The 15,347-nt window shown below is 38.4% G+C and overlaps 1 protein-coding gene across 1 annotated transcript in view; it reads right to left on the bottom strand.

Moving 5' to 3' along the window:
* Nucleotides 1–516: 516 nt before the first annotated feature.
* The window catches only part of cnih1 (cornichon family AMPA receptor auxiliary protein 1), a 22,747-nt gene continuing 7,916 nt past the window's right edge, over nt 517–15,347 (bottom strand). The window contains exons 3-5 of the mRNA XM_020510488.2: nt 14,290–14,402; nt 4,927–5,070; nt 517–1,723 (exon numbers count right to left, since the gene is read on the bottom strand). Of these exons, the coding sequence (XP_020366077.1) occupies nt 1,696–1,723; nt 4,927–5,070; nt 14,290–14,402 (285 nt within the window). The 3' untranslated portion in view covers nt 517–1,695. The remainder of the gene's footprint in view (nt 1,724–4,926; nt 5,071–14,289; nt 14,403–15,347) is intronic.

Here is a 15,347-nt window from a genome sequence, read left to right on the forward strand (position 1 = left end):
CTAAGATAATGATAAAATAAATATCACAATTCAGTATTCGAACTGAACAGTGGGGAAAAAAAGCCTTGTTATTTTTACTGGCATTTTCCATCATATCATAAAAGATGCGTATCAATGAATCCAAAGATGTCATACCAAATGTACTTGGGATTTTTGTTGGTCATCACTTTAGGTAACTAAATTGCTAAGAAATAGTCATGCTTTCAACATACAAAAGGTTTTTCCACAAGTGTTTGATTTGAATTGCATGTCATTCCATTTTTAAGGAACAATACTTAATCTTGTCCAGTAACAAATTTTGTTCATATACTCAAGATTGATCACCACACTTCTTGCAAGATCACTTCATAACTTTCCAATGAAGCACACAGTGAGAAAACACAGCAACCTCAAGAACAGAAAATACAATTAATTTATCAATTGTCAATGTTTGACTAGGCTTGTCATAGAAGTATAAAATAGGAGTGTGTTAACATTAAACCTTATCCTTACAAAAGTACTATAACATACGGAAACTGGTTGGTAAAGTCTTTAATCAGTTTTGTTCATTTACAGTTGTACCTTTTCATTAAAATGTTATGTAGTCCATTCTTAAACAGCAGTCTCAATTTGCTAACAGGGATATTTCTAATGTAGTACCAAACACAATCCAAGCCCTTCTATATTATCATTTTGTTATTGAACATTTCCCATGGTTCACCTAAACATAAAATGTTGTATTTTTCAGCACACATTTTTAACATTCATTAATTAATTTCCAAGCCTTTTATTTGCAGGATTTTGTGCAGAAAAATAAACATAGCTGTTGCACACCACATCCAGTGACATCAGTGAACAAATTAACATGAGCTATTATGATAAAAAGAGTGTTGTTTGAACCTCAAACATAATTAAAACAATTGCTATACTGAGGCTCGAAATAACTAAATATGTTGTGTAGTGAGTTAAAAACTATATAAATATGTAAGTCAAATCAACATGGAGAACTTCGGCACCATTACTAGAGCTAAAAGTATTTTCAGACAAATGTTTAACAAAAACAAAAAAATTTATTTTTAAATAAATGTTACTTTGCATGGGAAAGGGACCCATTTGTGTAAAAAGAACTTTAGTTTGTATACTCTGTAAAGATTGACTATCATAGTTATTTCCATCATTTTCCTGTGGATACAATAAACTTTTAAAATAAATTCTGTTTGCACAATCCAAAAGAGACTATAAATGTTCAATTTACTAAAAGTGTAAATAATATCCATTGAGTTTTAGGGGTCCAAACTACATCCAGATTTCTCTGGTCTTTTATTTTTAAACTGGACACTATATTTGAGCCAAGTTACATAATTTTTTTTTTTACATAATATACCTGTAAATAGCAAACAGGAGTGCGATTCAATGTTACATTTAAAACATAATCTGTGATTAGTGATTTCATACGTAAAGAACAAACTTAGTTCTTGAGTTTTGGATCAAGGCAAACTGCAGAAATCATTTTTTCTACAGGCAGAAAACATAAAAAAAACCCTGGGGCCAAAATGTCCATGAAAAGTAAGGAAAAGCATTTAATCTGTATATATATAAGCCATTCATATCTGGTGAACTACATGTTCTGCAGATGAGCCCCAAGTTCTTGAAAAACCATTATCCTTCTGTTTCTTGCATGGAGTAAACAATTTCAGTGGATCTCACAAATGTTATTTAAGAACTCACCAGCACATAGATCATTCTGCAAAACAAAATTGTGAAAACATCTAATATACTAAACTTGGCAACATTAAATAAGATCACAGAATTAACTTCAATATAACAGTAACCAAATCAACTGCTGTGGTTAGATTTAATACACACTGATCTCTGGACTCCAATGCAAACATTATCCCTCCTATTGTCTCCCAAGCTGTCCTTTCAATCATTCACTCCCTACCCATCCTTTCCACTTCTTGAATATTTGTCTCTACTCATTAAGGTAAACCTCTACTCCTTCCACCTAAAGGGCTATTACCCTTACTCTGTTTGAAGTTATAACTAAGACCACCAGGATTAGGAGGAGCTTGTTGTGTCATTCAAGTGACCTACTTTCCTGTCAGGTGCACCTATAACTTTTGAATGCTGGTCAATAAGAAATCTGGGTAACTCAGCAGTTCTATGATGCAGTTTCTATATGTCTCTGTAGTAGTGAATTCCAAAGATTAACAATAATAGAAATTCCTCCACATTACTGTCTTAAATGGGAGACCACTTTTTTGAAACCGAGCTCTTAAATACTAAACATCCAATTGAGAGGTAACAGCCTCTTGAGCATTTGCCTCATCAAGCACCCTCAGAATCACCTCTCATTCTTCTAAACTCTGAGTATAGATTCAACTTTGCCTCATAAGACCATTGCTGGGATCAATCAAATGAACATTTTCTGAACTACCTCAAATGAAAGTATATCCCTCCTCAAATAGGGAGGCCAAATCAGGACAGTGCACTGCAGGTGTGGTCTCAGTAATACTTTGTATAGTTGTAACCAGACTTTTTTTTAAAATGTACTTCATCCTCCTTGCAATAAAGGCCATTTTACACCCTCCCTAATTACTTGCTTTACCTGCATGCCAACTACATGTGATTTCTGTACAAAGACATTCGGCTAACTCTGTATCACAGCATCCTTAGTCTCTTCCTATTTAAATAAAGTTCTGCTTTTCTCTTCTTCCTAGCAAAAAGGAAAATCTCTCATTTTTCCACATTGTATTCCATTTGCCAACTTTTTGCCCATTCACTTAACCCATCTACATTCCTTTCAAGACTCCGTATCCTCTCTGCTTTCTTACTTACTTTTGTATCGTCAGACTTGGATAGTCAGAGCATTTATCCAAGTTATTAGCACAATTGAAGATAGATACAGCACATCTTTACACTTTTAGCATCCCACTTGTTAGTTTGCCAAATGGAAATGATCCATTTATCCCAACTGTTTCCTATTAGCCAATTTTCTATCCATACTAAACATTAAACATTATGAGGATTTAAATTGTCTTGTAACATTTTACATGGAACTTTTCTGAACACCTTTCAGAATTCCGAATAGAATGGTTCCCGTTATCAAGTCTGCTTCTAACATCCTTAAACATCTGTAATAAATTTAGCAAACATTATTTCCCTTTCAGAAAATTATGTTGACTCTGATTGTTTTATAATTTCCTAAATATCCTGCTGCTACTTCCTTTGTAATAGTTTCTAGCACATTCCCAACTACAGATGTTAGGCTAGCTGGCCAATAGATTACTATTTTCTGTCACCCCCTCCTTTCTTGAATAAGGCAATTCAATACAAAAAAATCTGGAATTAAAAAGAGTCTAAGGATGACCATGAAATCATTGTCGAATGTCCGTGAATACCCATCTGGTTCACGAATGTCCTTTAGGGAAGAAAACTGCCATCCTTACCTGGTCTAATCTACATGTAACTCCAGACCCACAGCAATGCTCTCTGGACAATTAGGGATGAACACTAAATGGTGGCCCAACCAGCAATGCCCACATCCCGTGAATGAATAGAATAGTGAAGGCCTGGATACACTTTTATGGATTTGGATCTAGAGAACGTTTGACGGTTACAACCAACATAGCCAACATTTCTGCAACCACTCCTTTTGAAGCATAGCATCAGAGCAGCAGAATCTCACGACATTTATTTGCCCAGGTTCCATCAGTTTTCTTAGTTCTTTGTTTTAAGCTCCTCCTTATTTGTCTACTGACCACTATTCTTGGAATGCTTTTTCGTCTCTTCTACTATGAAAACCGATACAATATACTGTTCTAATCTCAATTTCCTTAATTCCCGTTGTTAATCCCCCATCCCTCTAAGGGATGAGCATTTACTTTAGATACTCTCTTGCTCCTTATGTACTTGATCCTCATTCTGTTTTTATATTTCTTGCTGCCTTGTGGTCATATTCCGACTTAATCCTCTCCCATTTTCTTAATCAGCCTCTTCTAGTTTCTAAAATGTCCCCAAACTTTTGGTCTACCTAATTTTTACAGCAAACAATTTTCTTTCCATTTGATTTTATTCTTAACGTCCTTAGTTAGCCACAGAGTGTGTATACTTCTTGTAGATTATTTCTTAATGATATACATCTGTAATGGATGAATATAAGCATAACAAAGCACTAGACAGAAAATCTTCTATACACGCACTGTGGCAGTGTTCCTAAGTGAGCACCTCACTAAGTTTACTTCAATAGGACATCACTCCCCTGTGATGTCCATTGCCAGAAACAAGAGGACGATGTTGGATAAACACCATCACTTTCAAGTCATACATGAACATACACTGCCATTATTTTAGTGTATTTGGGTCAGTATTCTACATATCACCACATCCCAAGAGATTAAGAGAGTCTCTTCTGTCACCTATTTACACTTCTTGGATGTGACAAAAGATAGTTTTTCTTGCTATTCGTAACCTTTATCTCTTCAATGCAAACATTTTTGTCTTTACTTTGTCAATATTACTTACCCCTAAACCTTCTCACCTGGTTGATTCTCAATTCCTAGCTTAGCTTCCTATATCCTTTTAGTTTCTTCTGCAGATTCAGTGTTAAGACTGAATAACTATATAGTTTCCCACTGCAGTTCATCATTTCCTAGGATTTTCATATGAAGCAACTCCATTAAAATTCTCTGCTTTCTCTTCTTCTTTCCACAAGCATAACACAACCATTATTTCTTATTTTATCCCATCAATGCCTAGCCTTCAACCTGCAGTGACAGTTTTACTTTTTTATCCAAGTTCCTCAATTGAAAAACATCCTGGTCTGAGAACTTGAAACCTAACACCTTAGGTTTTATACTCATAAGGTCATTCTAAACTAAGTGGCAGACAAATCTCAGTGGTAAAACTTAGAAAATATTTCTAAAATGAATTTTTATATCAACTTACCCATATAGATAGTAAAAAAAAGACAACAGGTAAAATGCTAGTTTGCACCACCCTTCCTTCTGACAATATGCTAGTATATCTGCATTCATAATAGTAGTAGGATCATAGAGACCTGGAACGCTCATTATTGGTCTAGTCATGTACCTGAAAATAAAACATGAAAGAGAGTCAATTTTTGTTAGCAAACGTAGTGATCAACAAATAAATAAGCCAAGAATGGAGTACAGACTGTTTCCAGATCATTCATGTAGTACTCACTTGATACCAAATAAGGAATACCCATAAAATTAGTTTCAGGGACCACATATCAAATTCATGTCATATCATCACACTAGTTATTCATTACATTAGTTAATTTAGAGGTTGATAGTACCTCGATTGAGAAGCTAAATAAAATTGGAAAAATAAATGTTTTGGATATAATTTGGCTTTGGCAATGCAAACTGGTGCAAAGCTACTTTGATGCAAAGACAATATTAGAACACTGACTTTTTTAAACATAATCAAACAAATAATAGTATCCATTTATAGGCAATGTCTCAGATCGCACATTTCCAAGGGACAGTCAGGCTGATCCCAAAAGTAATACTGTAAACTACTACTTAAAGAAAGTAAAAAAATAAGTATATAATTCTGCAAACAGGCAAGTCAGAAGTTGAACACAATATAAAAACAAAGCGAAAGGATAGAAAGATATCTTGATATGGATTTAAAAACAGATAGTAAGAGTTTCTACAGGTATTTAAAAGTGGAAAAAAATGAAATGATGCACAAAGTATTATCAGAACTAATAGCTGATAAGCCCCAGGTCTGAATGGACTTAATGCTAAGGTCTTAAAAGAAGCACCTGCTGAGATAGTAGATGCACTGCTTTTAATTTTCAAAATTCCCTAGGTTGTAGAAAGGTCCACATAGATTAGAAGACACAGTAAATTCTGTTAAAAGGTTGTGACTGCATTCTTAAAAATTGCAACTTGAAGTCAAATTTCTTTTTAAGTAAAGCATGATTTCCCCGTGGAATCAACGTTTCAGCCACAGTTAAAGGACTCTTATGCTGCAGCGGTAGTGTTCAACCTCCAGGCCAAATCCCGCCTGTTCCCGGTATGTATCATGACATGTCTGAACAGGTTGATTTAAAAAAATGGTAATTTTTTTTAAACGACTCATGGGATGTTGGTATCGTTGGTTGGTCAGTATTTTATTGCCCATTCCTAGTTGCCCTTGAGAAGACGGTGGTGGACTGCCTTCTTGAACTGCTATTAGAGAGGGAATTCCAGGATTTTGACCAATGACCGTGAACGAACGGCAATTTATTTCCAAGTCAGCAAACATCTGTGGTGTTTGGCATGCAAGTCATTCTGTTTGGTACCTTCACCAGGTCGACACCTCATTTTTATGTATGCCTGTTGCTACTCCTGGCATGCCCTCCTGCACTTTCCATTGAACCTGGGTTGATCCCCTGGCTTGATGGTAATGGTTGAGTGGGGGATATGCCAGACCATGAGGTAACAGATTGTGCTGGAGTACAATTCCGCTGTTGATGGCCCACAATGCCTCATAGATGTCATTTTCAGTTGCTAGATCTGTTTGAAGTCTATCCCATTTAGTCACATAACACAACAGAGGATATTATTAATGAGAAAGTGGAACTTGTCTCCATAAGGATCATGCAGTGGTCACTATGAAACTGTTACGGACAAATGCATCTGCAGCCGTCAGGTTGGTAGAGAAGAGGTCAAGTATGTTTTTCCCCCTTGTTGGTTCCCTTACCACCAGCTGCTAGACTTGGTGTGCAGCATTGTCCTTTAGGACCCAACTAGATCAATCAATAGTGCTGCTGCTGAGCCACTCCTGGTGGTGGAGTTTAAAATCCCCCATCCAGTGTCATTTTGCACCCTCAGTGCTTCCTCCAAATGTTGTTCAATATGGAAGAATTCATCAGCTGAGGGAGGAGGGGTACGTGGTGAACAGCTGGAGGTTTCTTTGTCCATGTTTAACCTGAAGCCATGAGGCTTCATGGGGTCCGGACTTAATGTTGATGACTCCCATGGCGACTCCCATGGCAACTCCCTCCCGATTATATACCATTGTGCCGCCACCTCTGCTGGGTCTGTCCTGCAGGTGGGATTGGACATATTCAGGGATGGTGATGATGGTGTCTGGGACATAGTCATACTCATGGAATGAGACCTTATAGATAATGTCAGGCTGCTGCTTGACCAGTCTGTGAGACAGCTCCCCCAATTTTGGCACAAGCCCCCAGATGTTAGTAAGGAAGACTTAGCAGGATTAACATGGCTGTTTTTGCCACTGTTCTTTCCAGTGTTTCAGTTGATGTTAGTTGGGCTGTCCAGTTTCATTTCTTTGTTGAGACTTTGTAGCAATTGATAAAACTCAGTGGCTTGCTAGGCTATTTCAGAAGGCAGGTGAGAGTCAACCACATTGCTGTGGGTCTGGAGTCATATGTAGGCCAGACTAGGTGAGTATGGCATATTTCCTTCCATTTGTGAGCCAAATGGGTTTTCCCAACAATCAACAATTTTTCACAGTCACCAGACTATTCTTAATTCCAGACTCTTTTTTTTTTAAAAATTGAATTCAAATTCAATTCTGTGGCAGGATTCGAATCCAGGTCCCCAGAACATTAGCTGAGTTTCTGGATTAACAGTTTTGCAATAATACCACTAGGCCATCACTTTTTTGCTGGTAAAAAGCAATTTACAGGTTGAAACACTGTAACATGTGCCATATTCCTAGCTGAAATAACTTACCAAATAAATCACTAAATATAAGATAAACAATATACAATTTAGTACTTCAGGACCTTTGAGCAGAAAACTTCAAATCATTAAGTTGAAATGTTGTACACACCTAAATGCCTACCTTAATAAATAAAATTGTATTTCTTTAAAATGAAATAAAGTTTAAAATACTGTGAAAGTACTGTAAATACAGTAGATATTAAAATTGCACACCTAAAGTTTTAGTTCACTACGTTCCATCTAGTGGCAGACACTGGTTGATGCAGGCAGAGCTACCAACACAGCAAGACCTCTGCCACAAGATGGAACCCAGGACTTCAGTGTAAGATTAGAAGAGTAACCAGGACAGAAACAGACACCACAGACTTTACAGATGAGGACAGAGATCTAGTGATAGTTTGCATGGAAAAAGAGGGTCTGAGGGCAGGGACAAGAGAAGGAGCAAGGCCAGGGAAACTGAATAAAGGAGCACAAGCATTGGAAAAGGTTCTTGAAAGCAGGCAAGCCATAGAATAGGTAGTCTAGCAAACAACATTAAATAGAAATTCTCAATGTTAATCAAATATATTATCACTTTTTTAAAAAAAAGCAAGGTTAAAGCGAAATAACATTAAGTCAGAGAACTTTACATGAGCAGAATGACTGCTCCAATAAAGAAAAGGCGACAGAAAGCAGGAATCTACAGGCCACATTTGTCATAGAGAAAACGCTGGAATCATTTATTAAGGAGATTATGGCAAGCCACTTGGAAGATCTCAATGCAATAAGGTAGGGTAAACAATTTTTATGAAAGAGAAGTCATGATTGACTTAATTTCTAGATTTCTTTGAGGAAGAAACAAACAGTGTAGACAAATGCAAATCTAAATGCAGAAGGTTTTTGACAAGGTGACACAAAGGTTACTACACAAAATCATAGATCAAGGTATTGGGGATAACATATTAGCACAGATAGATGGTCACTTTTAAGTTGGCAAGAAAAGAGCTGGAAAGCTACAGTGCTGGGGCTCTAAAACATTTATGTCAACGACTTGGAAGAAGTAACATTAAGACAGATTTTAAAAAAGTGCATTGTGAAGAGGCCATAAGTAGTCTGCAAAAGGAGATGTTAAGTGTGTGGGTGAACAATCGAGCATGAAAACGTCAGAAAATATTAACTATTCACATTGGCAGGAAGAACAGAAATGCAACATATTGTTTAAATGGAGAGAAACTGCAGAACTGTGAGGTCAAGGGAAATCTGGATGCCCTAGTACATGAATCATAAAAGGTTGAAGAGCAGTGTAGAAATCAAAACAAAAAGTAAAAACTGTATGCTTCAAATTCACTAACTCAATTTTTAAGCTCTGATCTCTGACTGTGTGTCATGTGCATTGTTCAATTCCAACCACTTGATAATTCCAAAATCTTTAGCAAAAACTCAATATTAGCAGGAATAACTGTACTCCACAGCATTAAGTGAATCTTGCACTGGAAACAGTCACCTAGCCAAGACTAAATACTTAAAATGCAGATATTCTGGAGTTTGCTTAATTCTTTGGTGGATCATGAACATTTATGCAGATAATTTCCCACAAGAAATTAAACAGGTGGGGTAGATTCCATTTTAAACTAAATTGCAGAAGTTTTATAGAAATGTCAGCTTTGTCGAGCAAAATGGCCTTTTCTTGTTTAATGCTCAAAATTCACAAATCCAAATTTCAATTTTTTTTTCTAGTCAACCATTTACAATCCCACAGACTTATTACGAATTTGACTGGTTATTTCAAATTGTTTGTTAGTGCAGCAATTAGCATATTCATGATTTTTCAGCAACTGCTGCTCAATCATGGGATCACATGCAACAACTAACTTTGCTGTGCAAGCTTCCATTGCTAGAGTATGGTCTGCACATTGCCGATTATGAAGAACATTTGACCGAGTATGAAATCGAGAGCTCTAGCAACAGTTAAGTCAATGGGAATCAGCAGAAAAACTCTACTTGTTGGGGTCAAACCTAGCACAATAGAAGATGGTTACGGGCATTGAAGCACAGTCATTTCGGCTCCCAGGACATCTCTGTAGCAGTTCCTCAGGATAGTGCCCCAGGCCCAACCATCTTCAGCTGCATCAATGATCATGCCTCCATGGGATTGGGGGAAGTGTATTGAAATGGATAGAAAACCAGTTGACAAGAGAGGAAACAAACAGTAAGAATCAATGTGTCCTTTTCAAATTGGCAGGCAGTAACTGGTGGGGTGAACAAGGATCGGTGCTGGGACCCCAGCTATTCACAATACATATTAATGATTTGGATGAGGGAACAAAATGTAACATCTCAAAGTTTGCAGATGATATCAAATTGGGTGGGAGGGTAAACTGTGATGAGGATGCAGAGATCCTTTAGCATAATCTGGACAGGTTGGGTGATTTGGCATAGCAATGGCAGATGCAGTATGATTTGGATAGATGTGGGGTTGTTCATTTTAGAAGCAAACAAAAGGCGGCAGATTACTACCTGAATGGCTGTAAATTGGGAGGGGGGAGTGTGCAGCAGGACCTGGGTATTCTTGTGCACCAGTCGCTGAAGGTAAGCATGGAGGTGCAGCAGGCAGTAAAGAAGGCAAATGGTATGTTGGCCTTCATTGTGAGAGGTTGAGTACAGGAGCAGGGATGTGCTGTTGCAGTCGTACAGGGCCTTGGTAAGACCACACTTAGAATATTGTGTGCAGTTTTGGTCTCCTTTTCTGAGGAAGGATGCTCTTGCTCTCGAGGGAGTGCAGCAAAGGTTTACCAGGCTGATTCTGGGGATGGCAGGACATACGTATGAGGAGAGGTTGATAAAGTTAAGATTGTTTTCGCTGGAGCTTAGATGAATGAGGGGGGATCTCACTGTAACTTATAAAATGATACCAGGACTAGACAAGATAGATGCTCGGAGGATGTTCCTGATGGTGGGTGTGTCCAGAACCAGAGGTCACAGTATACCATTTAGGACAGAGATGAGGAGACATTTCTTCACGCAAACAGTGGTGAGCCTGTGGAATTCATTACCACAGGAAGTAGTTGAGGCAGCATGGGGTGAATGGGATCAAAGGTTATGGGGAAAAAGCAGGATTAGGCTACTGAGTTCGACGATCAGCCATGACCGTGATGAATAGTGGAACAGGCTCGAAGGAGCAGGAGGTGGTCATTCGTCCCCATCTTCTATGCTTTTGTAAAGTCTGAAATGGGGATGTTCGCCAATGATTGCACAACGTTTAGCACCGCTTACAACTGCTCAGAAATTGACGTAGCCCATGTCCACATGCATCAAGAGCTACATTACAATATCTAGGCTTTGGCTGAAAAGTGGCAAGTAACAATCATGCCACACAAATTTGTCAGGCAATGACCATCTCCAAAGAAAAGAATCTAACCATCACTCCCTGATGTTTAATGGTGACACCATCACCGAAACCCCCACTAGCAACATCCTGGAGGATGCTATTGACCAAAAACTGAACTAGACAATGCATAAATACAGTGGCTACAAGAGCAGGTCAGAGGCTAGGTATCTTTCAGTGAGTAACTAAACTCCTGACTCCCCAAAGGCTGTCCATTATCAAAAGGCACAAGTCAGGAATATGATAGAATATTGCCCTTTGACTGGACGAGTGCAGCTTCAACAATACTCAAGAAATATGACACCATCCAGGACAAAGCAACCCAGTTGACTGGCAACGTATGCACAAACATCCACTCCCTCCACTACTGATGCTCAGTAAGAGCACTGTGTTCCATCTACAAGATGTATCGCGGAAATTCACCAAGACTTCTTAGACAGCATCTTTCAAACCAATGACTACTTCCATCTAGAAGGACACATTCCCAAATAAATGAGAACGCTATCACCTGGAAGTTCCCCACCAATCCACTCACTTGGAAACATATCACTGTGCTTTCAGTTATATTGGGTCAAAATCCTAGAACTCCTTCCCGAGTGGTGTTGTGTGTCTACCTAAAACTCATGGAGCAGCAGTTTAAGAAGCAACTCCCCAGCACCTTCTCAATAGCATCAAGGATTGGACAATTCATGCTGGCCCAGGCAGTGACACTCACATCACATGAATGAATTTAAATAAGGACAGCCAAACACTTGGCTATACAACCTATATACCTGGCATTGTACCCGCACTGAAATTTATCCATGAAGAAGCTCAATTCTGTGGTAAGCAAAGCGTCTTTTTTTGACTGATGGCAATACCCAAGTAGTGGAAAATATCACTCAAGTAGTCACTGCATAATGGAAACGGTACAATCTGAAACAGCTTGCTTAACCCTGTTGTACAAATATTTGAGATACTTTCCCAGAATGATGAGGGGTAGATTGGGATTTCTCAGGTCCAAAAGTGGGAGACCTTTGCCCATTTCAGATTCCATCTTTGCCCTATTTGATACATTCTATTTTTGTATCAGGTTTGCAACATGAGTAAATGGCTACAGCCCTAGTTACAAGATTGCTGATCAGACCAATCTTGTAGCTTGCTGAGTTAATACAAATACGAACATGTATACTGATTGCTTAAGACAGTCAAAAACCCACTGGCAGACTTCTCAATTAGCCCAGAGGAAAGTAATCATAATGGACTGCTTCAATTCAAAAATGAATTTGGGCATTTGTGGGAGAGGATTATGGTATGTATGAAAATCCTTAACTATATTCAATGATTGTACACAAATCTTTTGAATCAGCAATGTGAGAGACTTAGGTGGTTAGGGTTTATTCCATCATAAAAACGGGTTTTCTGTGGAAGTCAGGCCAGTTGAGAAATCCACTAATGGGTTCCTCACTACTGTCGACAAGAAGCCTACATCACCATATATACAAATCTAGATTTAGATCACAGAATCCCTACAATGCAGGAACAGGCCCTTCGGCCCAACAAGTCCACACCGACCCATCCCCCTATAACCCACCTAATCTCCACATCCCAGAACACTACAGGCAATTTAGCATGGCCAATCCACCTAGCCTGCACATCTTTGGACTGTGGGAGGAAACCGGAGCACCCGGAGGAAACCCACGCAGACACGGGGAGAATGTGCAAACTCCACACAGACAGTCGCCTGGCGATGGAATCGAACCCGGGTCCCTGGCGTTGAGGCAGCAGTGCTAACCACTGAGCCACCATGCCACCCTTTGTACAGTGCCTCAAAATAAGATTGGTCTTATCAGAAAGCTTGTAAATAGGGTGCTAGCCATTTGATCACCTTGCATGCTTGACACAGAAACAGAGTCGCATCAGAATGTACAATCACCTACAGACTCGCCCTGAGAGTGCAAGAAAGTCATCCTCATCTGCGAGGGACCACCAATGATGGTACAGCATGTCACAGCTATCTTGCAGACAAACCTGATCAGATCACTGTCTGTCATATTTCACACAAACAGGCTGAAGATTACCACTTTTTGACCTGAAAAGTTCCTGGTCTACTTTAAATTACCCTGAAAAGATAAAACATCCCAAGAAATTTGACCAACAGGTTAATCAAGCTGCTTCACATGAGTCATACACAGCTGCCAACAAGTGGCATTTTCCACTACCAGTATTCTGCCTACCACACATTTTAGCAACACTGTCTGAATTTCATTACTGGTACAATGTAAGGTATATGGTCCCATGTTCCAACAATTTTCTAATGAAATCCAAAAGCATTGTCATTCATTTATTTATAATAGTCAGAGTACAGAATATATTCACCAATCTCACACCAGTAAAAAGTGAAACAAATCAAGTGCTATTGGATATGATTTTGTGATTGGGATAATTTGGTATACGTTGCCCAACAGCACTACTCATAACACTAACCACCAATTTAGGATAGCAGAATCATACAAGATGTAAACCTTTGATCCATCAAGACTGCATTAACAAAAGCCTACTCTAATTCTAAACTAGTCCCACTTTCCAGCAGTTAGCCCACAGCTTTTTATGTTACAGTATTCCAAGTCCTCATCCAAGCACTTTTTAAAGGTTTCTTGCCTCAACTGACCTCCCAGGCAGGGCTTGCCAGATTCCTACCAACCTTTGGGTGAAAACAATTTTCCTTAAATCATCTGCTTTTCACCTTAAAATTATGCTTCCTTGTTAATTACTCTTCAACTAAGGGAACTATCTGTCAAACATGCACTATACTTGATTTACACTTGCTAGAATTGACACATTTATATGCAGGCTCACATTCTCCAAATAAAGGAAATATGCTCAAGTTTTGCATCTCTCTATAATCACCTCTGAACCTGGGGACTCTGTAGTTCCCCCCCTTTTTGTTTGCCAAGACATCCCTTCTCCTATAATATAAATGATGAAGGCATTTGAAACTTGGTATTCTTGCATTTATCCTGATGAATGCAAGGCAAAAAGTTTCAGAAACATCACTCCCTTTTCAACCAAATTTGTATTGTCTATAACCAAGTGAATGTGCTTATAAATGGAAGAGATTGTGTGCCAGACTTCAGAAAAAAGCATACAGTACACAGAAGGCAAACAGAAAATACAACAAATAAACTACAAGAGTGCTGCTCATTTAGCATAATTGAAATTGTTTTCAATAGAAAACTGCAAACATCAACCACTTACCTCCAGACATGGTAGCCCAGCAGTGGCATATTGACACCCAGTGTAAGCCACTCTGCTGCACACAGGAACATGACACAGAAGAAGGCATGGATGAGATACTCAGGAAGTACCAGCTGAAAAAAAACTTAAAGTCAGCATGTTTTATTATCTTTGTTCTTATATTAAAGAAAAAAGAAAATGCCCTTTGGAGTTTTAAAAAAAATTAATAGATCTCCCATAAGACAAATACTTCAGTCATTAAGGCAATAGATATTTAGTAAGCAGTTCTCAAAAATTCCACTTGGGGGCATCATTACATAGCTTAGTAAAATACTACTGTTTTACCTCTGGAGACTCGAGTTCATATCCAGCCTGTCCGACGGAGCAAATTTTTCCTCTAAAGGTCCCAAGATGAACAATTTCAATTTTCTAATTTTCTCAATCAAGTTTCTAATGGACAAAAGTCCATAAAACTAAGCATAATCCAGCACCAATCACCATCAAAAACAGGTAGTCTCAAAAATCACATGAATTGGAAGAACTTTACACCGCCTTAATCCCTTGATCAGAAATCACATGACACCAGGTTATAGTCCAACAGGTTTATTTGAAAACACAAGCTTTTGGAGTCTTACTCTTCCTTCAGGTGTTAGTGAGAGAGGTAGTATGGGACACAGAATTTATAAGTAAAAGATCAAAGAGTCACACCACTGATGAGGACATACCTAAAATGCTGTTAAATCTTTAATCAGTTAGAAGGTTTTAATTGATTTATATGTAAATCCACAAATTCCTTTGAAGTCCTTGTCCTGAGAGAACTAAAGGTTTTATCACTCAGTGAAAAAAAAAGGTGACATTTTAGGTCAGACAGACAATGCGTGATAGATGTGAGACCTTGTTTAGAATCTGTGCGTTTTGGTTTGGAGTCAGACTGCTTGTATTTCTAAAGCAGGAATTTATAAAACACCACACTGACTGTCTATAAATTAAATGCTTTTTGAACAAAATAGAACATATCTGCAAATACAAATTCACCCCATAGATATATGTGAGGGAGGGAGGGAGGGAGGGAGGGAGGG

This window comes from Rhincodon typus, chromosome 8 (assembly GCF_021869965.1).
Source record: "Rhincodon typus isolate 14 chromosome 8, sRhiTyp1.1, whole genome shotgun sequence".
NCBI lineage: Eukaryota > Metazoa > Chordata > Chondrichthyes > Orectolobiformes > Rhincodontidae > Rhincodon > Rhincodon typus.